General features: G+C 32.2%; 4 protein-coding genes across 10 annotated transcripts in view; 2 read left to right on the forward strand and 2 right to left on the reverse strand.

The window, feature by feature from the left end:
• Positions 1-24,440, forward strand: part of LOC126748597 (uncharacterized) — a 356,494-nt gene that overhangs the window by 243,352 nt on the left and 88,702 nt on the right. The gene's annotated exons all lie outside the window — the stretch shown is intronic.
• The window catches only part of LOC126748591 (host cell factor 1), a 57,750-nt gene that overhangs the window by 31,768 nt on the left and 1,542 nt on the right, over positions 1-24,440 (forward strand). The window lies entirely within an intron of this gene.
• On the reverse strand, positions 10,235-15,096 carry LOC126748596 (uncharacterized). Of its 4 annotated transcripts, none has more exons than XR_007664772.1 (7): positions 14,234-15,096; positions 13,981-14,079; positions 13,835-13,924; positions 13,206-13,774; positions 12,786-13,137; positions 10,616-11,917; positions 10,235-10,557 (listed from the first exon to the last, which is right to left on the reverse strand). XR_007664772.1 is itself a non-coding variant. In XM_050457939.1 (7 exons), the coding sequence occupies exons 2-6, from the start codon at positions 13,983-13,985 to the stop codon at positions 11,862-11,864; spliced, it is 1,035 nt and encodes a 344-aa protein (XP_050313896.1). In that variant the 5' UTR covers positions 13,986-14,079; positions 14,234-15,096; the 3' UTR covers positions 10,235-10,557; positions 10,616-11,861. The 4 variants fall into 4 exon arrangements, 3 of the variants coding, with proteins under 3 accessions (XP_050313896.1, XP_050313894.1, XP_050313895.1); XM_050457939.1 differs by having other exon boundaries at positions 13,243-13,774; XM_050457937.1 differs by lacking the exons at positions 10,235-10,557; positions 10,616-11,917 and having other exon boundaries at positions 11,951-13,137; positions 13,243-13,774.
• On the reverse strand, positions 17,657-23,289 carry LOC126748593 (uncharacterized). Of its 3 annotated transcripts, none has more exons than XR_007664769.1 (4): positions 22,941-23,289; positions 22,764-22,850; positions 18,165-22,676; positions 17,657-18,082 (listed from the first exon to the last, which is right to left on the reverse strand). XR_007664769.1 is itself a non-coding variant. In XM_050457933.1 (4 exons), the coding sequence occupies exons 1-4, from the start codon at positions 23,176-23,178 to the stop codon at positions 21,538-21,540; spliced, it is 1,329 nt and encodes a 442-aa protein (XP_050313890.1). In that variant the 5' UTR covers positions 23,179-23,289; the 3' UTR covers positions 19,831-21,537. The 3 variants fall into 3 exon arrangements, 1 of the variants encoding a protein (XP_050313890.1); XM_050457933.1 differs by lacking the exon at positions 17,657-18,082 and having other exon boundaries at positions 19,831-22,466; positions 22,602-22,676; XR_007664770.1 differs by having other exon boundaries at positions 18,165-22,850.

Raw genomic sequence — 24,440 nt, forward strand, 5'->3', positions numbered from 1 at the left:
TATTGCAAGGCTATAAGTTGTAAGAATTTTTAAAACATTGGTTTAAATTCTTGCAGCGCCTTTCTGTACTGTGGTGCCTCATTAAATCGGTAAAATTTGTTTTTAAAGAAACCACAAAAAAATTAGACATGATTTTCTGCAGCGCTAATACAATTTTTTTTTATGATATACTTTTATTAAAAAGACTTGACATTTTTTAAATAAAATACTAAAAAAATGTATTAAAAAAATAAATCCCCAGACATTAAAAAAAAATAATTTTTTAAGCCAGAAGTAAATTATAGCAAAAAAGTGAAAAACAGCTATAACTTCTAAACCATCAAAAATCGGATAACAACATAAGGGGTTATAGTGATTCCAAATAGCCTCCCCTACCCCCCTTTTAGTTTGGACCATGACTTTTGAAACACACTGTATATATATATATATATGTTTAACTTTATATTTGACAAAATTCCATCAACCATCTACTTATCTCCAGCTAACTTCACTTTAATATATCCAATAAGTCAATCAAATCTTTAATATAACATCATTGTAAAGAGCATACAATCTACTACCTAACGATGTATAAAAAATGTAAGTTTATAGACTCATAGAGAGTAAGTTGGTAAAAAGGTGTTTAAAAAAATAAACAATTTTATTAAGTGCTCAAAATGTGCTCCGTCATTTGCGAGACAATAATAAATGTTTATTTTGTCAACCAAAAAAAAAAACATTGTTTATTTAATACATTTTGTCAATGTTTTTTTTTGTTTGGTTAGATAGGAGATTTTATGCCCTTTAAAATAATGTTTCGCATGATGATGTAGTTTGAGATCGATAAAAAATCCATTATTCCCAGACATTTTTGGCTGGTTACAATAATGCGTTACAAGATGGCAGTTCTCATTTCACATGTCAAAGTAAGGTTTGCTGGAGGTGAGGAGGTGATTGACAGAACTTTTTCAAATATAAAATTATTATATATTATTATATATATATATATATATATATATACAATATATATATACATATATACAAAGGGGCCTTAAAACTAGGTGAACAAAAATATGAACAGCAACGGTATTAGCCGAGGCTTTGACACAATATTAATGTTAACGATATATTACAAGCGATTTCTTAAATATAAAAATAGTCCTAAGCTAAGCATTTTATAATGTAATATAAACAATTAATTGTGGTTTGAGGAGATGTCTCGCGCAATGCTTTTGCAAAATCAACGACGACTCCACGATTAAAATCATGCCTATAACCTTCTCGGGCAAAAATACATGAGTTTGCTCATTTTAAATGCATTACCACGACCTGAGTTACACTAGTAGTTATATTTTTTAAATGAAGACAAAATATTCTAAGCAAACAGGTCTTTAATCTGTCTTTAACGATTTATAAGAATGTTTCAGTGTGTATACAAAGATGACACGAAAAAATCTAAGTAATGCGACGGAGCCTCAGGAATCACAGGATAACAACAATCGTATGATTCAATCGCGTATTGGTAGATTGTAGGCTAATTTGCAAACAGGACCTAATTAAAAAAGAAGTTTAATGATAAAAAGAAGAAGCAACTTCCTATTCGTCGCAAGTCGCCTCCTAATACGGAAGAATCTTGAATACAAAAACTAGCATCCTTTGAAGCAAACCTTATGCAAGAGCTGCGAGCTATTAGATAAGATAATAATAGGATGGGAATGTATCCGATTCTAAACAAGAAGAAATGTCTAATACTGTCATTATAAATTGAATCCAGGAAATACCATCAGAAAATATGCCGCAAAAAGTATTCACCTTAATTTAAAAAAAAAATGCATTATTGTTTTTGCACATGCTTTATTGCTATTAACATAGAAAAATTGTTCTAAACAAAGCTACCTTAAATTACTACCACTAAACTTAACCACTACACCCCATAGACACTCAAGTTCCAAAACAATACATAAGAACAGCAGAAAAAAATACATAAAAAGTAAATTAAATTCCATCATTATCCCCTCAAGTATAAGACAGCAAAGAATTCAAACCATACAAACAAATCAAATAAAATTCAAATACGGTAAACTTACACTTAGGGAAAATTAGACGTGTGTGTGTCGACGTAGTATTCATCCAGTGAATAGTAACATTTTTCGGTTAAAAGTATTTTCAATTTATGTTTAAAAGTGTCAATACATATTGCCTCCCTGATTCCACCTGGTAAACGATTAAAAATTTTGATTCCCTCGTAGAAAATTTTTTAGTTAATGTGGAGGAGGGGATTGGAAGATTTAGATCGTTCATTTGACGCGTTAAGTATCTTGGATTTGGGGTTATAAATTTAAAGAGATTTGCAAAAAGTAAGCAGGCCACTTCCTGAATGTAGAGGGAGAAGACAGTGTGTATGCCCAGCCTAATAAATAATGGGGACAGGAATCTCTTGGTTTAGCCCCACAGATGTAACGTACAGCAGGCTTCTGTAAAACAAGCAGCATTTGTAGAAGGTAGGCAGCTGCATTACCCCAGAAGCAAATGGCATACCTAAGGTGGGATTCAATTAATGAAAAATATACAGATCTTCCAAACTCCATGCCAAGCTCCAGGGTAGCCGCTCTGACTGCAAAACAACCTGCAGACACCTTTTTGCAAGTACCGAGGATATGCTCTTCAAATCTGAGTTCTCTGTCAATGAATATACCCACAAATTTTGTATTATCAAACTGCTGAACTACTGAATTAGAAAAAGGCACATGGTCTAGAGCACACTTAAAACACAATAATTTGGTTTTTTGAGGATTTAGTGACAGCAAGTTTGATTCAAACCAGAGATTTACTGCCTGAAGATCAGTTGCTAATGTAGTTCGCAGAGTATCTGTGTCTGGGCTGTGCCAAAGAAGTGTGGTATCATCGGCAAATAGAGTAAATTTCCCCCGTACATTAAGATTGGTAAGATCATTTATGTATAGGAGAAAAAGTATAGGCCCCAAAACTGAACCCTGAGGAACTCCCAAGGTGATAGGATGGTAATCATAGGAGTACTTAGATCCTACAAGCACTCGTTGTTGCCGATCTTGCAGATAGGAAGCAAACCAAGATGATGAAACTCCCCGAAATCCATAATGATGAAGCTTCCGCAGCAGAATCCTATGGCAGACGCAATCGAAAGACTTCGACAAATCACAATAAACTGCCGCCGAAACTCCACCAGCATTTATTTGGGAGTAAAGCTCATGAAAAAAATTAAACATGGCATCATTGGTACTGGTATTTTCACGGAAGCCAAATTGAAGTCTGGTGAGGATGTTTTTGGACTTTAAAAAGGACATTATTTGATTTTTAACCAGTTTTTCGATTACCTATAGCGTAGACAAGAGAGAGATGGGACGAAAGTTGGAAGGATTATCAAGAGCTCCACCCTTGTGAATTGGGATAACTTTAGCTGATTTTAGGCAAGATGGAAATATCCCCTTGGTCCAAGAAAGGTTAATTGCGTCAACCAGTGCCTTTGTCGCCATTTCTGGAAGGTTGAGAAAAATATTAGCTGAAAGGTTGTCTTCATAAGTTGAATTTTAATTTTTTTTCAATATACAGAATATCCTTGAGTTCGTTTAGGTTTGTAGGTATAAAGAAGAAGGAATTTGGAACATGATTGGCTGGAATAAAGGAAAGAGGATCCACAGAAGGGTTCAAATTTTGCTGAAGTTGTAGAGCAATATTAGAAAAAAAAATTGTTAAAATCATTGGGAGAGACTTTAGGGCATTGTCTTGACTGCTTACCACAATTGTGACGAATGTCATTAATAATTTTCCAACTCTCCTTATATTTGTTAGATGAACCACTTACATGGTTGCTTAGAGATTCTTATCAGACGATGATACAAGGCTCGGTAAGAATTGAAATAGTTATGAAAAACTGGAGAGTCAGTGAACTTTCTTATTGTGTGAAGAGATCTCAGATTTCTTGAAGATACTTTCAGACCCCTCGTGAACCAAGATTTTATAGGTTTGGATTTCGGTTTGATTTTAATCATTGGTAAGGAAGCATCAAAGAGCTTAACAATAGAATTCCAGGACTCAAGAGCTGAAAGTTGACGAAACTTATTAAAGTTATTAATACCAAAAATTCGACCATATCGCTGTGCAGATACACTACATTCCTTTTGTATATTTGCTATTTTACATAGTATAAACTCATGGTCTGATAAAGCAGAATTTGCGACTGTACACTCCACGGAGTCATATGGAAAATTAGAACAAATATAGTCAATAGTGGAGCTTGTTGACTGTGTTATACGAGTAGAATCTTTTACATGCATATGTATATTAAATGCCTCCATTAGATGATCGAGGCGCAGAGTAAAGACAGAATTTTTATCATTAAAGTTGATATTAAAGTCTCCTGTAAGAACTAGTAAGCCGCCGTTGGAATTTCAAATAAAACTGCCTCTAATTTTAAAAAGAATTCGCTGCAGTCTCCTAGAGGAGATCTATAAATACAAATTACATATAAGTTTATGGATTTGGAGTAAATTACAGTAAAATCAAAAGTCATTTCCTTTAGGAGATGGTTAAATTTATCTACCTGTTGAAAAGAGTTGTGTTCTAAAAAGTTTTTACATAATAATATCATACATCCACTATGAGAAGACAAAATCCGACAAAAACTAGACAAAATAACATAATTTGGTAGATCAATAAGCTCACCCGGTTTAAGCCAGTGCTCAGTAAGTAATAAAATACTAGGATAGTTTAAGTCATGAAAAAGTGAAAGTTCACTAGTTTTATGTCGCAGAGATTGAATATTTAACAACATTAAAGTTAGTTGGCTAGGTAAAACATTAGATTGAATGTGTTTTACATTTTTTAAATTAAGAAGCATATTCAAATCGACTAGAGCAGCCTCTAGTGACTTTGACTATTGCTATCGTTTAGGTCGAGCGGAGCCGAAAAAGTAAAAGCTGTTGTAGTTCGTTTCGCATACCGATGGATTTGAAACGATATTTCCAGACCCAAGAAAAAACTTAGAGGCAGTGGCTTTGTACTGAGTGAACATATTTACAAAAGTCTTGTGCTTTTTAAAAAAAGTATAAAAATATTATGTAAAACAGCAAAAAAACAATTACGTAGTGTATCGGAATTAAACGAGTTGATGAAAAGAAGTAAATAAATGTACAGTGGGGTGATACTTCCTAAAATCATAAATGGCAATAGAGGTCGAGTAGCACCTTATCTTAAAAGTCTTTCTAGTCTAATTCTATTCCTATAGTTTAAAAGGTCTGTTATTTTTCGCAATGTGACAGCTTGTCAAAATTAATTTTACAGTAAGAATATTGAACACAATAAAAATTGACTCAATTATTATTAGTACAAAATAATGCTGCCTAATGGCGCACTGTCTTGTTAAAACGATTTTATTCGGCTTTCTCTCATTTTCAGAACACTTTTTTCTGGAGCAGAGCAAAATACATTTCCAGACACGTTGCCTGGTAAAAAAGAATGGCCCGGTTAATTTTTTGTTTAAGATACCAGCCCAGACATTAATTTTTTCTAGATGTTCGGTGTGGGCTTCTCTATACAAATGCGGAATTGCTCTCATATCTACAATCGTGTCGATTAAGTAATCCATGCAAAAAAATTAGCATTCATTCGAAAAACAAACATTGTAAAGTAGCAAAAGTAAATTAACAAAAGTAGATTTCTAATACATCTTTCACTCATATCTTCGACGTATTGAAATCGTCGTTCATAATCATTTTCATTTAGTCCGTGGAGTAATTTTATTTTGTAATGAAAAAAATTTTGATATTTTGAAACCACTCATACACTTGTTCGAAGGACGCCGGAAACTTCAGATAATTGTCTAGTATTAACGTTCTATCCATATTAATGTGCCCCAATACAGCAATTTGGATTGTGCTTGTACTTGATTGGGATTGCACTTGAATCGGATTGTGCTTCTGGTTGTGAGCTGCTCCAGTTTCCAAAAACCTATTCGCTAATTGTCTGATGTAGCTATGCGAGACATGCCTAAATCGCACAATTTATATAAAAAACCGAAGTGTTTTTATAGATGCGTGATATGACTGCCGGAACTTAATTAGCACTTTTTCTAATATGCAATCAACTTGAATATATATAGAATTTTTTCCGATAAAAAGTACAGTAGTATTATAATAAATTTAAGCACGTTACTCTGTCCGTTTAATTTTCGAATAAACGCAATTTAAAGTAAAATTATATATATAAATATCAACTATTTAAACATTTAAAAATATAAAAGGCGTTTCCAAGTTTTAGCATATATTATATTTATATTTTCTATTCAAATATTATATTTCTTTTTCTCCGGTTCCCTTGATTTTTGTATTCTTATATTTGTAATCATAAATGAAACATTTATCAATTGCACATATTAATGTTGGGTCCATTACCTTCACACTTTAATGAACTAAAGGATCTACTTTTATCAAAAATATATTATCGGTTTCAGCAAGACTTTGTTGAAGAAATTATTTAAAAATAAAAACTTTTAGATTCCTAAACTCTATATGATAGAGATGGTAAAGGGAGAAGTGTCGGAGCTTACCTAAAAGATGAGATAAAAATTGAAAAAAAAAAAACTCATTCTATATTTTCCACGTTGTGGAAACAAGCTAAAGTCGGGCCTCTCCCAAAAACTTCTAGTGTGTGTTGTTACCACACAATTTTGCTTACTATTCGCTTATACGTCAACCGATTTATTTATTTTTTTTAAATGATGTATCTTACTATAGGATAGCCATTTGACATACAAGTATGATGTCGATAAAATATTTATTATTACCTTACATTTTAGCTCTCTATTCGCTGGTATGTCAAATGTATAATTTTTTTGGCACTGTTGAGTAGACTTTGTAATACATAATAGACTTTGTGCTTGCAATGATGTATCACACGATGGAACCTCCCATTTGACATATCAAAGTGAGGTTAGCTGGAGCTGAGGAGGTGATTAACAGAACTTTGTCAAATATAAAAGTAAAAACGTTTCGCTATATATCTAGATTGACGTGTTTTTTGTAAAAAGATTGTAGCGTTTTATTTTTTTATTCCCTTCACTAATGCTCCATTGAAATTTCATTAATTTCAATAATTATATTAATAATTTCAGTCAACTTCTTTTATTCATATTTCTTTAAATTCACACTGTCAATGACACATTACTACTGTAACGCATCACTCTCCTGGTTTAATTATTCATGCTTTCTGTTGACGGTCCGTCACTCTTCTGGTTGGTCTTAATATTTTCTCTGATTGGCTGACATTGACAGCTCAGGCGAGAGGTGGGGTCGTAACTTATTTAGTCGGTACTGCATCCATTTTTCGAGGACTTGTTCCCGTGTTGCAGGTAGAAGCACACGTAAAAGGCCAGTTTTTTATTTCCGAAGTTTGTGAAGCAGGAAATGGCCAATATGGTTTATAATTTATAGTCCTTAATCTTGTTCCTTTAGGGAACTGTTTATTTCATAATTCTGGTACAGGATGCCCAAGATTTTGATGGATAGATAATGAAACTTAGCAAGGTGAGTGTGTCACATTTTGAACGCCATTCATTTTTATCGACAGTGAATACAATGGCAACCGTTGTTTTAGGGTTTTACTTTTCTGTTTTCCTCTTTATTTTTCTCCAATTGTTGATGGCTGCAGGCTTTTGATTTCCTTGGGGAATTGCTGAAAGCGGTGGAGCTGGGACCAGAACTAGAGCTAGTATTAGATATTCCTAGTCCAGATAGCTAAGCTACAAATGCCATACATTCACAGCCTTGCATTTGAAGGCGAGCTGTTCATTTCTTGGAGGGATATACAGGCCAGTTTATTCCATTTATTTAAATATTATTAACCATAGATTTGTCTTACATATTTAAATTTTTATTAATATACCTTTAATTTCAATTTATTGCTACAAATATTTAATCAATATCATAATTTAATACGTCAATTTCTTATCTATAATTTTAGTTATTTTTTTTGTTCAGTATTTTTCAGTACCTTTTTTGGTAGTTAGTAGATATAACTTGGTTAAGGCTGATATGCCTTAGGTAAAAAGGTTCATGAACTTTCTCCTGCGTACTACAAATATTTACTAAAAATTTTAATTATTGTAATTTATTTTTCAAGTTCTAAAATCTACCTAGTAGTGAAATCATAATTTAAATGTTACTTTTGTCAAATTTATTTTAATCATGTCAACATTATTCATATTTCAATTCATAATAAATTATTAACATTTAACAGATTAGAACGTGAGGTGTGTACATATCATTGATGTAAATATAATTTGGTTGTATTGTTAAGATATTTTTTTTTGCCTCTTTAAATTACTTTATCCAGGTGTAGTAAATTATGATTTAAGTAATTATGATGTAAGACATTAAAATGAAACAACCTTCTTAGGGTTAAGTAGGATCTATAATAAAATATCAAAAAGCTACATCCAAGGATCGTTGAACTTCCCGTTGACCTGGTTTATGATAATGCTTACTAGGCATTATAATGTTTTGCTATATAGAATTAATTAATGTATTATTACATTATAGTAGATTCCTATTTACACAATATTTGTTATACTGGGTGATATTTCCATACTACACAGGGTCAAGTCTTTTTCTTAGTTTTCTTTCATTCATAAAAAAAAACTAAGTGGCGCCCTCTTATTTTATTAGTTATAATCAAGTTTAGATTCTTTAATAGCCAGTCATAAGTGAACCTTCGAACAATCCCAAGCCTCCAATAATTCTGAGCTACCGTCTGCAAACTCTTGGCAAAATAGTAACACTGTAAAGTTAACGCCACAAGATATTATTAAGGATGGTTTGTTTTGAAATGAAAGCACTGTATATTTATAATACTTTGTAATACTTTGTAATTTATAATTCTTTTCAGCAGCAGTAAAATGTTTACAAGGTCGCTTTCTGGGGATGACAACAAGTATTTATTGCAAGGAACATTCGCCAAACATTAAACATTTTATGGACTTTCTCAAAATACAGTCAGATGGTTTGAGTAATATAGTAAAATATAAATAATTCTATCAAATAATATTAGGGATATTTCGGATTACAAGTCTTAAAAAAACTTCGTATGTTTTATAGAAGCATCGTTTGATCCCAAATTTATCACAGGTTATTTTCTTTCTTGGTTGATTATTTAGAATTACTTATCATAGAAATCTTTCAGTTACTTCTTTTTATTTAAGTCAATTTTTTTGTAGTTGGCGTAAAATGTAACTTTTCAATCTCTTTTGTATATCCTGTAGAGATTTGTATGTCAGTGTCACATTTATTTTCTTTACCGTTTAGTTAAATTGTATGTAATTTCAGGTTGGGCCGGTGGCTGAAACGCTCCTTAATAAAGACTAAATTTGAATTTAAATAGTAGCTGTCATCCTGGAGGTCCTCTAAGGAATCTAAGAATGTATTATATTGTTGAATACTAGTATTCGATGTGTATTGGCACATTTTTACATTTGTACTATATAATAACATTTAAAACAGGTTATTATTGTTATATAGTAATCTGCTCTTTTGTAATATTTAAAACGTTTTTTCTTAATACTTTGTTTCGTGAACCTACAAAATAAATATTAATGTTTATAATTGCATTATAATGATTTAAAAATGAGCTTAAGAGCGCTATTCCCGGCGCGACCAACTGAGAATCCGCTTTTAGTCGTTTAGCCCGTCCGGCAAACATCTGACAACACGGTACCGTCGCGTCGTCACTTGCTTTCCCATCGATCCGCAGCGATCCGGGCTGCATTGCGTTGTGAATTTTTGAGCGGTGTCGTGGTCGACGTCCAGAAAAGCGCTTTATTTTTTTTTGAAGTTTATTCTATTTCTGCTTCATAAGAAGTTTTTGCGCAATTAGTAAAGCATTTATTGGATACGCTTTTATGATTTTAATCTAAAAAAAAAATCTTTAGGCTTATACAGATTTTCAATAAACTTTGTAAAAAAATTGCACCAAAACACAAGACACAAGCGCAATTTTATTCTGCATTATGTTAAAATAGGTTTTTCAAATCAAATGATAAAATGATAAAATATTACTATTTATTACACATAATAACCTATAAATTATCTATTATCTATAAATATTAGCTTTAATTATTGTGTTTGAGATATTGACAGTTAAAAATCATCTTGAATACACTTTGATACGCTGTAAGTTTATTTTATTTTTGCACTTTATTTTTACCAGATTCGTGCTACGCCCAATTTAGAAATTATGGGAAAATACTGCAATAAATTAAAAAAAAAAGAAACGAACGAAACGTATATTAACAAAAAAATATAAACATATAAAAAACGTATATACATATTTATTAAGGTTTTTACATATTAGGAAATAAATTAAAAAAAATTAATTAGCTTCTGCATCAATTCAGTTGACAGGTTTTTCGCCAACGGAAGAATTTTAAGTTCTGATAGGCAGCCCTTTTGGATAAAGCGGGTCAACTATTTCTGGTAATAAAAAATTGAAGTAGAAGGCTTTTAATTTTGGTAACATTTTTTCCTCCCAAAATTGTTCGTCACGGCCAATCTAAAAAAATACAGAATACTATAAAGAATTAATTTATGTTTTCAATTAAAACTTTCACCTGTTCAACTAACATGCCAAGAGGGCTCCAAATAATAAAATAGCATGATTGCTTGTTAGCTATAGCTAACTGCCCCTGAACTTGGTAGTAATAATTGTGGTTTTTTTTCAAATGTAGGTGGTTATTTTCCAATGTACCGAATGTGATCTTTTTTGATAATATTGCTTCGGTTGGAGTCATGTTGGCAATGCTAAATGGGCATTTAACTTCTACCAAATCATGTTCATTAATGCAACCATCAGGGCTCGCTGCCAAATAATATTCTTGTTCACCTATAAAAATTCCACATCGAGACACTTTTAAATTAAATTCATTTTCAAATTCTAAAATTGCTCGGGCCTCGCTTTCACTTCCATATCTTGTAGCATTATTGCCGCTAAAATTTCCATACAGCATCGTTTTTATTGCACCACATGGCGAGGTTTTTGCCCGCATTTTACATATTTTGCCAAAATTTGAGGCAGTAATCCGCTGTGATCTTTCTTGTATCCATTTTGGATTAGAAGCCTGGCCAATTGTAGAATTTTCAATATGTTTTATTTCCTCTGGACTTTGTTTCATATCTTTTAAGATTTCTTTTTTCCTCGAAATAAAAACGTCACTGTTTATTTCTAAAGGAATGTAATGGGCGTCAGGACCATAATCCTTATCAGGAAGAGTTTGTTTTCTTTTCTTATTTTTTTTTTTTTGAAATTAATGTTTTTTGCAGTCTTTTAGTTTGATAAAACAGCCTTATCTTTTTACATCTCTGAATATACCGCTTAGTAAAGGAACGAGGGCTTGTGCCTATTGCGGTTTTATGAAGGATTTCATAATAGCTACCACCAGAATTAAATGACAATGCAGCTGCCTCACAGCGAGCTTCATATGAACCTCGTTTGCAAAAATTTATACGCTTGCCACCAACAAATTTGCTAACAATACTGTTATAATGCTCAGCGAGGTTATTGTCCATATTGAGGATTAGGCTGCTTGCATTATCTATAATTCTTTGCAAAGCTACTAAGATGTCTTCATAAATTCCACAAGTCTGCATACTTGGCACTAAATTTGTGTAATTTGGATTATCACACTTGAAATAGTTAATTTCTTTACATCTGGCGTGTTCCCCAAATACATGACTTGGGGCATTAGAGATGTCACCCCTTAGCAATTTAATTTTTTGGTCCATCGTGGTGTCTTCTGCGATTCTGTGAGTGGTGGCTTTTGTTATCGCACTTCTTAATCTTAAAAATCTGTTCAAAACCTATTTTCTTAACGCTAATGGTACAGGTACATTTTTAGAATTACTTCGTTTTTTATCTGCAAATTAAAAAGAAAGAAAGTAGAAAACAATAGATACACATTATATAATTGTATAAGTTTAATAGTATGAGTTTAATAGTGTAAGTTTAAAATTTGCCAATATCATTTTATTTAAATTAAATTTAATTTTCATTTAAATCATTAAACGCATTTCTTAGATACAAATATGAAAAAAAAATTTTTTTTTACAAAGTTTAACACCCTGTATCTTGAAAACAAACCGCTTCCGGACATATTATGTTTATTAAAAAAAAAGTTTATTTTTACATGATTTATCACTTCTAGAAGTTTGTACAAACCTGACACCCTGTATGACTTATATGTATGTGTAATAAAATACAGGGTGTCCCATTTAAAATGATATACATGGGGATATCGGAGACCGTCAAAGATACAGGGTGGATCAAATGAGAAAAAAGTTGCGCATTTTTGAGCCTAACAATATGCCATTTAAAAATTTTAAAAGCTTCGAGTGGTTTCGAAGATAATCGGAAAATCCGATATTTGAAAAAATCGATTTTATTTTTTTCTAAGCTTATTTTTTATCCGATTTTTTAAAAACTTTAAAAAGCAATTTTCAGAGTAACTTTTTACGTGCTACATGAAGGTATTTTTAGATTTTTAGTACGACGTTTCGTCTTTTGCCGACCATCATCAACTTTTTTTTTTCTTATGGACGCTATATTGGATTTTTGCATATTTAATTCAAAGCAAATTTTTAAATAGCATACTGTTAAGCTCAAAAATGCGTAACTTTTTCCCCATTTGATCCACCTTGTATCTTTGACGGTTTCCGATTTCCCCATGTATATCATTTTAAGTGGGACACCCTTTATACTGGTATTAAAATATAAAATATACATACTACATATTTCTCGAATTTTCTTGGCAAAATTTCGCAACAAATGATTCCTGCACTCCACCTTTTGCACCAACATATTACCATAAGGCTTTGATTGCAATAATTTTCGGTGGACCGAGGAATCTCCATCACCAATCATTTTTGTAAATTTTAAATTGTAAAGCTCCATGCTTCTTTTAAAGCCCTCCAATACTATGTCAGCTTCCATCGATGTAGATGTGCCGTTCCAGTTCTTATGACATTTATGTATTGGAACGTCTTTTTTTTTATTTTCGTACCAGGAACATAACGAACAAAATTTATTTCTTATTCCCAGAAATAACAACTTCCCTGTTTTATAGCCAACTATACATGCCTAAAAATTACAAATTAAAACATTTATCATTTATGTAATATTTTTAGTCAACAGTTAAAAGAAAATACCTATTTTCGATTTTGATATTATTATTATTAGTATTACCACTCCAGATGAAGAATCATAATTGACATTGTAGGATCTCTTTGCCCAAGCCCCATCGGTCACTACGGTAATACATGGAATTCCATCTTTATCCACTTCGCCTTCAATGGTTGCGATTCTAGCTTCTTCAGCGGCAGCTTCTTCCATACTCTTCCATGAGGATTCCCTAATCAAATGACCCACTTTCTCATAATGGCTGCTAAACGTTTTATAAGACATAAATGGCATATTCATGGAAGCGGCTACTTCATTAATTTGTGAATAGCCTAGTCCGGTAGATATGGTGCTTAAAACCACTGAAGAATTTAGTTCAAGTTGTTGAAATTTATTTTCTTCATTTGAAATTACTTTAGTGACGTTACACATTTTACATTTTAGTGTAAATTCACTATATAATCCGTTTCTCTTTTCTTTAATCAATTCCATATCCACAAGAGTGCAGTCAAACGGTTTATGCCGTTCCCCATTTAAAAATTGTTTAAATAAATATTCAACGTCAAATATCCGCCTACCTGCTATCTCAAATTCATTGCTAAAAAATTAATTAATTTCATATAATTATTTTTAATAAATAATGTATTAAATTATTTACCACTTTTTTCTTTTTTTCGCCGATTCTAAATTATTTTCTTGTTGGCTTTGACTTTTAGCACCATTTTCAAGTTTATTATCATTTTCTATACTAAAATGTAATACGTTTAGATTATAATTAAAAAATAACATGTAATATATACATACCTCATAGAATCTTCAACATTTAACTCACTATAATTATTCAAAATTGTTGGCGATATTTGTTGCTGAGAATCTTGATAATTATAACCACACGAGGGTTTACTGTAATAAATGAAAGTTATTTTTCTATGGAATATGTTGTATTTTTCAGGATAATGTTGTTGTAAATTCTAAATACTCAAAAAAGTTACCTTAAAAACATTAAAAAGTTAAAAAAGGCACTTCTCTAAATGCTTATAAAAAATCCTATACTAACCTGGATTCCTCGCGAGCCTTTTCTTCTAGATAGTCGACAGAAACAGTATTTTTAAAAGTTTCAGATGCAGTTCTAAAATAAAGTAAGATTAAAAAGTTTTAATAAACCTAAGTAAATAATAAACCTTTATTTAGGTTAAAACTGTTTTATACTTACCTTAAATTGTTTATTTTATTAGATCGGGCTTGTTTCATTCTCTGTTTTAAAGATTTTTTATTAATATAATACACATCTTTTTTACCCTCCTTTCGTTTACCCATTGTTTATTATTAAAATTTTTTAAACCGCCAATAAAAAAATGGTTAACTAATACACAATAAAATAGATAAGAATAAAAAACGCAAAGACAAAAGAAAAAACAATAATAACACGAAACACAACTACCCCAAAAAGCACAAAATCATAGGTATAGAAATTACAGCGGAAAAACAGTAGCATGCAATTACCGAAATTGATATAATATCGAATAGCTCCCCCGTTCCGTGGACGACTCTCGTCACCAGCCAGACAAGCGGCGCACGGCGCTGCGTTGCCAGCTGCCAGCAAAAGCCGCAGGTATTGGGAAATTTAAAGCTGTTTTTTCAATTTTTCGGTTATTGATATTACGCTTTTATTAATTAAAATTTTATATTTTACCATTTGGCTTAATTTTATAATAATGATTTTATGTTCCCGCTATAGACGAATTTTCGACTTTTTTTCATTATTGCAGAATTAAAAACTAAAAAAAATAAAAAAATAAAAAAAACGTTCTGTAGCGGTGTTCTTTAGGAAATTTAAATAACTTTACTCAAAACCGCAGTTAAATATCTTTTAAAATAAAGGAATTACTGAAATAACAGTAATGAGCGGGTGACTAATGCTCTTAAGTGCATGTTTCTAAAAGTAAAGCATCAATAAGAGAATTGCTTTTGTACAATTATCTTAGTGCTGCCTTACTTTTAGACACCCTAAGACAAATTTCGCTATATGTGTGAAATTTAAATGTCATCGTATATTTATTGGCGATCTCAATGTTAACCAACTTGTTTATGACTGTTAGGATTAGTACTCGGACGTTAATTGATGCCATACATTTTAATGAGCATGAAATTGTTTCAAAAAGTTACACACTAAATACTGACATAACTTCAGAGGATCTGCAATCTTTTGCGAAAGAAACATTCAGGTTTCTAAGAAAATTGCTGATTGAAGCAAATTTTTCGGAAGACATTGACAAAGTGCCGTTGACAAATATGCTTTTTGAACAACTTAAGTAAAAAAACTTTATATTTTTAAATGAAAATGTTTTTTATCCTTCCTCTACCTCGCGCATCGATTATTTGTGCCAAATTATCAAAACGCATTCATTACCGATTCTATTAAAAGTTTAATGAAAGACAGAAATAAAGTTCTCTCTAAACGAAAAAAAAATCTGACTGACAAGTCGTTTTAAAAACCACTAAGCAATATTGTGGTCGATTTAAAAATGGAAAAGAAAGCAACTATTTACAAATACATAAACCTTGCGGAAATAGCTAAATACTTCTTTAAAGAGCTACAAAGAACCTACATTTAAGACTGTTCAAACACTCGTTCTAATAAATACCCTTTGTAAACGCAGTATAATTGTTTTTTTTCGTATTCATGACTTTCAATAACTACCTGTCGACATATATTTAAATTCACACTTTCAGAAGGCTGAAACATTTTCATTCCATTTAGAAAATACAAGAACAAGATCTACAAAAAAATGTTTCATCTTAAACCAAATGCATATGTATAAAACTGTTTTGTGATAGGACTTGATGTGTTTTGTGGGCTACTTTTCGAATATGTGGAAAGTCTTATAAAACTATAGAAAGTATGTCTTTATTTGAAATTTCTAATCCAACCAGTTTTTCTGGCCTATATGTGTTGCTGTTATTCAACCATATATTACCCTATTTAGAATTAGGGTTTATTAAACATTTAATGATTTGTTTTTGGTAAAAAAAGAGTACTGTTATAATTTTACTCAATTTTTCTAAAATTTCTGATACGTTAGATCAAACATTAGCTATAAAACATTAATTGCTTCTTGGGAAGTTACAATATGATAAATTTAGTGAAACTACCTTACAATTTTTTAGATTTTGGTTTTAGAATCGAATTCAAATAATTATCGTAGATGACACAAATCCATCAAATTTAAGTTACATTTATTCTGGCCGCTTTGATACAAGGGTCGGTTTTAGGACCGATTTTATCCATTATTTATACTACGGATCTTTTCATAAATTTTAATAGTGCGAAAAACGTGGGTTTGGTTTTTGAGGAAAGTTACGATTTAATACACAGGTCAATATGTCAAAAATGATTGTGGCTTTTCGGCTATATGCAAATAAGGCTATACTTAATAATAAATTACCTCTATAAAAATCAATACCTTAGAACGAACTCTACCAAGTATGATCACCATGCTTCCATCTATTCTTAAGAGCGTTTATACATTTAAACTCTCAGAAACATTGATAGTTATCGTTAGTTAAATAAGTTAATAATAAAAATAAATAAATAAGTTAAATGCATCATACGAAGATATTGGGAACGAAACGAACGCGTTGTTGTCCTTCCCGCCCTATTTGACTTAGCCGAACCGGCTAAAATATATTTCCGTAAGATTCGTAGCCTAAACGCGACATATAACAGCTCTTCGGACAAAAATCATCGCGGAAATAATTGACTAAAAGATCTAGTCTTCTGTTGAATTGAATTATAAATATATTATAGGAAATAGGCAAATTTTGAGTACCAATTATAAGTGTTATAGGCTTTAATTTACAAAAATAAGACAAGAAAATTAGTGTTAGATATCGTATGCTAAAGCCAAACCCTTTGTCTTTCTTTTTTTTTAAGTTATAAAAGCTCGTATCTTGTCTACGAGATTTGTTATTTGTTACCCTTGTATTGATGAACTAACGGCTCATCGACTTCAAAAATACAGAACTCGTGTAAATTTGTTTCTGCAAAAATAGGTAAGCTTGGATGGTTTCGAATAAAAAATGTATTGGCGCATCACATTATTGTGTTTAAACTTAGATTGCTGCTTACCTCTTCTCCTGTTTACCTTTTTGCGCACTTAAGACGTTAAATTTTTTTTAAAAATCTACGATCTAATTCAACATAACCGATTTTTATCAAAAATATATGTCTTAAAATTATTAATACCAACATGATCATGAACGATGTATTAAAAATTTTATGGATTTGTTATAACAGTACTAATCTAAAGATGCGTATTGACTTGAAACAAAATACTCCGAACAAACCAAATAGACGGAGAGCTGGCTACATAGATAGTGCCCGCATCAGGTACATGGCTAATTTATATTAAAAATAATAGTATTATTGTAGACGAATATAAAAATGAATGTCTGCCATTGCAAAACTGGGGCGCAAAGGGGGGATACGCAGTGAAAGGGGTGAATTTTGGGTGGGAAAAAATTCATAAGGTACAGGGATTCTATGTACGGGAAAAGTTTTGTTATATATTTGAGAAAGTGTAAAAAAATTGGCAGACATTTTGCGAGGGGCTAACTCGCCGGCAGACTGCGCTAAAGATTGCAAAAATTAATTTAAAAAAAAAATCATAAGGTACATGAATTCCAATTATTGTATTTTAAAGTTTAAACATTCCAAAAGTCATTTACAAAATGGCAGACAAAAAAATGAGGGCTAAAGCCGCGGCAGACGAGGTTAAAAAGTGCGCTGCACATTAACATTTTCAGTCACATTCGCAATCGGAATCTGATTCGGACGTGATATCTCCTTCGCTATCGATATATTCTTCTTCATTTGATTCAATTTCTGCATTAAGGTCTTCATCGCCTGTAACAAAGCACAAAGTAAAATAATTTTTAGCCATTTAATAAAATAGAAAAGTTATATGTTTTGTGGATAAATATATTACCTTCGTTTGTTCCAGTATCAATAATATCTTGTATTGTACTAGGCAGCTGTGGTCCGTCGAACCATTTAAATGTATAATTTTCCTCTACTAATATCCATCCGCAAGTTTCTGGTCGTAAATATGATAGAATTTTCTTATGAGCATTTTTCCATATTGTAGCAATATATTTGGTCCTCAATAAATGCTGCGTTAATTCAGCCTGGGTAGGAGGTAAAGTGGATGAGTCAAAATTCTGCAATTTTTTTTTCTGGAAAGGTTCCTCCAAATCATTGACCTTATATGCTTTTAAAAATAAGGCGAATCGCGCATCATTTACGGAGCTCAACAACGGAAAGTTGTACAAATTACAGATGAACTTTTCAAGAATCGGGAAAACAGCGGTTTCATCACAGTCTTCATGTCCAATTTGGCCGAATGCTTTTTGTAAGTCTTCATTTTTCTTTAAGATCTGTAAAGGACGTTGCTTTCCCTTACCAAATAATGCGGGATTAAAATCGCAGCCAGTTAGAGCATGAAATCCTGGCAGAGATTAACACATTCTCTCTCCTAACTTTTCATGCAACGCCGATACGTCAATTATTCGTTGCTTATCCCAAACCCCTGTTTGAATATAAACTTTGCTATTGTGTTGTACGTGAATCATATTAGCCAACATAATAATTAAGATATCCGTATCTGAGCATTTTATTAGAATGTTCGCTGTTGACTCGATATTGCACGCATGATATACTATTTTTGAATCCGCTTCTTCATGCAAATCGAGAGTATACTTATTATTTTTTGAAAATAATATGCGTTCATTCACAGCTTCATATTGATAACAGTTATCAAAATTGAGTAGCACTTTTTTATTGTGAAAGAATGGAATTAATTCGTGATTTTGCCAATTGACGATTAAAAATTTCACGAGTGCTTCTTTGAAAAAGCTATTTCGGAGTTCTTTATTGAAGTCTGATGGTCTTGATTGTTCAGGTCCAGAAATCACGTACATATGATTACCAGAGGAACCGCTTCGCTGAGATCTTTCGTAATCTTTGATAGATGGTGACCAATATCTATCAAAAATTACATGAATTTCACGGGCTGCATTGTTAGTCACCATTTGAAGTATTTTTTTGGAGATGCTTCCGAATGTTTTTGGTAAATCCTTGATACAATGTATGGGAAAGAATCCGTCTATTAAACAAATGTCAGTGCAGCTTGGGGCTGTACTTTGAACATCTTTTTCCAACGACTTCAATAAAACAGATTTATCTGTTTTATAAATCGATCCATCCAAGTGACACATACACATTGGAACAGGTGTTAGAGGATAAGTCAAAATTTTTTCAACATTAGTATTGTCATTCATTGAAATGGCTACCATTCGGCTGAACAAGTCACGCTGCAGTCGTACTTCTTGAACTTTATTATTTATCGAGACAAATCTTTTCTGGGTTGAAGTAGCAAAATTCAGTATTTTATTTTGTTTAATAGTTAATTCGAAACGATCATCAGACTCAGCACATTCAGAAATAAACTTTTCTCTTAAACAATGGCCAGTTTTTTCGACATTTAATAAAAAATCGGTCACTTCTTTCGATGCTGCTCGTCCAGTAGCAATATTAAACAATTCATCGCTCCGAGTATCTTCTCTGCTCTGAGTGTTTTCACTGCTCTGAGTGTCTTCGCTACTTTGAGTATCTTCGGTATTGAAAGGATTCATATTTTGTTTTAATATAGTTATAAAATTTTGCAACTGAGTAGTATCTTATTTAATTTGGTGTTTTTCTAAGTCTCCGGTAATATCTTGACTTCTTTTTAAACCTGTTACATCGAATGTATATGATACAATAGTTGATCGGATACCATGGCTTTTAGCACATCTTTGCCGCGCTGAGATAGAATTTGTAAAGTGCGTTATACCTGTTAATCATCTTGAAGCAGTAGCATTAACCGTTTTCTCTAACGTCAAATCAACAGGCATTCGTGAAAATGTCTTTTCTGTCCTCTTTACACCAAAAAATCCATTTTTAAAATCATTCTCGAGGCCTGGATGTGTTATTTGCACTCTTAACAAATTATCATGATATTTTAGTAGCCATCGAGAATAATTTCCTTGATTGAAAACAAAAAATAAGTTGACTAACTTTGGTATGACTTTTTTGGAAAGTTCAAAATCACCGAGACGAATGCTTCTTGAAAACAAAAGATAGTAATTAACAAAGCGAATGTACATCGCGTAATACTGTGCAGTTTTACCGTGTTTTCCGTTTAACACTTCCGATTCAAATATCAAGTATTCATTCAATAAATCATTCAATGATGTATTTTGAATTTCAAATGTCGATAAAGTTGTTGATTGCAATTGATTAACAATCTCGATCAAATCATTGTCGATGGTTTTATCTTCTTTTCGCAGGAATTCTTCGAAAAGTAATGATCGCAATCCTAAGGTCACTAACGGGTGCAATCGTTTACAGCGATTGAAATGTTTGCCAGTTAAAAATCCGTTTACTGATCCTGAAGCCAATAACCCACTTTCAACCATCATATATGGTAGACCACTCTCATCTATAAATTTTCCAACAGCTTTAAAATAAGCCATCATTATATGGAAACCACCAAGATGAATGAAAAGATTATTGAACTGTGGTTTCTCCGTACACTGAATTTGTTAAGCTACTTTTGCGATTGCCAAATCATACGTCACTTGTATGTACTGTTGCGAACATTCTTCTGCTATTTTTTGGCTTTGGCGCATTGTTTCGATGACAACAGATACGTTCGTAGGTGAAATATTAATCGGTGTAAGATAAGATACCTTTTGTTTAACTGACTGATCATCTACAATTTTACTATTATACCCGACCCACATAGGTGTATTAGAAATTTTTAGGTAATGTGAAATTACCCATGTTACATCTAACTTTTTGTAAAAAACATAATTACTGGCTTCAACATCACGTAAATTGCTTCCAAGAGGTAATAATCGGTCAGTGAGCTTTGGTTTTTTCAAGTACGGAAGTATCTCCGTCGATATAACTTCATATGTTCTTCTCCTTTTCGCAGGAGGTGCACGAATAATAATGTTTTCAGCTTCAGGTTTGTCAGAACTGGACTGACCTGCTATTATATTTTGATATATAATTCCCACTGTATCATGCAGCGTATCTTTTCCGCTACACGTTTCAACAAATCGATCGTAATTGTCAAATGCCACTCCTGTGCAGTAGTGAGGGGATAATTCAATACTTTGAGGACAGATTACTGATTTACTGAGGGATGAAAACGTCGCTTCCGTTTCCAACTCCTCAACAGTATTGTAACTAACACATTGACCATATTTATTAAGTAAATCTATAACTTTGCGGCTACTTGTCATGCTTTTGTCTCAGGACGTTTTGATTTTACCATTATGAATAGCATAAACTAAATCTTGGGCTATAGAGTTGACTTTTCGAGAACAATTGGAACTTTTCACAGTTCTGGGATCATTTCCGCAGATTAAAGAAGTTAAAAATTGTACAATATCATTAGGAATTTTACATTCGCCTTTGATCAGGTCCTCTGCAGTCAGCTGTTGAGGTAGCGGATCTTTTTTTATGGCCATAATTTTTTTCCTCAAAACATATGCAGCTCGTTGCAATGTTTCGGTATCTTCAAATTTGCTAAATGTTTCTGCGGATATAATACATTTTCCGCTCGGTGCAATAATTTTCCGGTCATGCAATTCAATTATTTGTAACTGCTTGGCAAATTTTTTTTCAATCTTTTGAAGCAATTTCGTACTCGTTATTAATGGTCCGAAACTATCATATTTCTCCGAAAACAATTTATACAACGCACTTTTGGCATACTGTACTAAAAATTTTAAAGAATAGCATTGCTTCTTTCCTATTGTATTTTCAGCGATGAAAGAATACAGTTCATTGTCAACTAACTCATGAACGTTTCTTGCAATATGCCAATCTGACTGTTTTGGCTCCGGAGCCGCAATGTGTTTTTTAAAATACATCAATTTACATGTATTATGGTAATAAACAACACGATTATCCCCCAATCTGTCGATTTTCGATAATGTTTCATTGTCATTTAAGGCAGTTGCATTTGTGACAATTTTTTCAATTAAAATTTCACTTTCAGATCGTATCAAAAGAAGCGCTTTTTGCCCTTGCTTCTTCCTTGCTTGATTACAAAACAAACAGATACCTGCATTCTTCAATTTTAAATTTTCAGGTTGTCGTTCCACATCTAATTGTTCATGTGAAAGTTGACTGCCACTGAATATATCAGACGACCGAACGTTATCGTCATTTTCTTCTGAAACATTTATATATATTTAATACATCAATTAATTTTTTTAAAATATTTTTAAATACCGATGCACATTTTGAAAATTATTTTCTATTAAAAGTATGTGCATACTATATAATATATAAACTAAAAATATATTACCAGCTGAATTGTCGCATTGTGAAATAATAGATGTGGAACCTTGCGGAAAATCATCTCCTATGGATTGATTACTCACTGTAAAAATTAATAAATCGTCCGATAATTTATTTCGCGTTTAAATATAAACGTACACCACATAATGTATGTAAAATATATTATTACCTGCCGAATGTTCGGCCTGCGGAGACGCAGATGCCTCAATGGACGTGTGACCTTGTGATGATTTTGCTACTTCCAATTGATTGCTCTCTGTACAAATTGATAATAGTTCAATTATTTATACCGAGGCGTAATTAAATTTAATATAATACCAACTTTCAAGGAATATTGCAAACTTACCGTTATATTTATCCAAATATTTATTTTGGATGGATGTAAATGCTTTATAGCCAAGTCGATGATAACCACTGACACCGTCTACTATTTCTGGTAACACAATATCACTGTATTTCAAATCAAAAGCGACACGAACTTTGGAAATATGTTGGCACTTTTTTAGTTTGTCTTCTTCGAAAATTATTATTTTTTCACTGATCATGCTACAGTTAAAAACGCACTTCTTCCCACTCGTAGCCATGATGTAAACGAAATCAAAAATTTTGAAATATAACGTCTACTCTCTTCTACGTTTTGGAATATACTAAACTCTCAGTGGCCTTGTGCGGCATCACTTTGTACTGCGTCGCTTGCTCTATTATACACGAAAACATCTGCTTCCCCCCATCAACATTTATATTATATTCCGCTCCCAAATATACCTATATAAATCTGGGACCTAATACCTGCGACAAGTAATTTGGTTACTTTCGCTTTCAAAATTTTGTGAGCATTTACCTTCACTTTTCACAAGTGAAGAAGCCAAATACTGACTAATAATAATTAATCGTTTAAAATAAATTGATATACTTATAAACAACCATAATATTAACGTTAAAAAAAATCAAATTGTTTTTAAAATTTCCTAAAAATAAAAGTTATAAAATAATCAGTTTTATTGATATATTTCATAAATATCGATAAAATTTCTTCTGCACTTAAATATCAAGAATGTGACTAAAAATGTTGATGTGCAGCGCACTTTTTGTCCTCGTCTGCCGCGGCCTTAGCCCTCATTTTTTTATCTGCCATTTTGTAAATGACTTTTGGAATGTTTAAACTTTAAAATACAATAATTGGAATTCATGTATCTTATGATTTTTTTTAAATTAATTTTTGCAATCTTTAGCTCAGTCTGCCGGCGAGTTAGCCCCTCACAAAATGTCTGCCAAATTTTTTACACTTTCTCAAATATATAACAAAACTTTTCCCGTACATAGAATCCCTGTACCTTATGAATTTTTTCCCACCCAAAATTCACCCCTTTCACTGCGTATCCCCCCTTTGCGCCCCAGTTTTGCAATGGCAGACATTCATTTTTATATTCGTCTACACTAATACTATTATTTTTAATATAAATTAGCTATGTACCTGATGCGGGCACTTTCATGTAGCCAGCTCTTAGACTAAAACGCACCCGCGCTGTAACAAATTTGCCTAATAAGTATGTTGCGCCGAATAGAGCAGAACGCGCAAAACATTTTCTGACATTTGTCGGTAAATGGAATCTGCTTAAAGAGAATTTGTTAATTGCAGGTGTTCAGTGGATAGTGTACTAAACACTGATTATTGATGGGGACGTAGCGAACACCGCCGGAACCCTCTGCGCAACATTTTTTGTTGCAGATTGTTGGGAGTGCAAGGCGCGTTTGGTTTGTTCGAAGTGTTTTGTTGCAAGTCGATACTCACCATAGAAATACCTTAATGCTAAACAAAATATCATATAAAGACTGATTAGATATA

Source organism: Anthonomus grandis, chromosome 22 (genome assembly GCF_022605725.1).
Source record: "Anthonomus grandis grandis chromosome 22, icAntGran1.3, whole genome shotgun sequence".
NCBI lineage: Eukaryota > Metazoa > Arthropoda > Insecta > Coleoptera > Curculionidae > Anthonomus > Anthonomus grandis.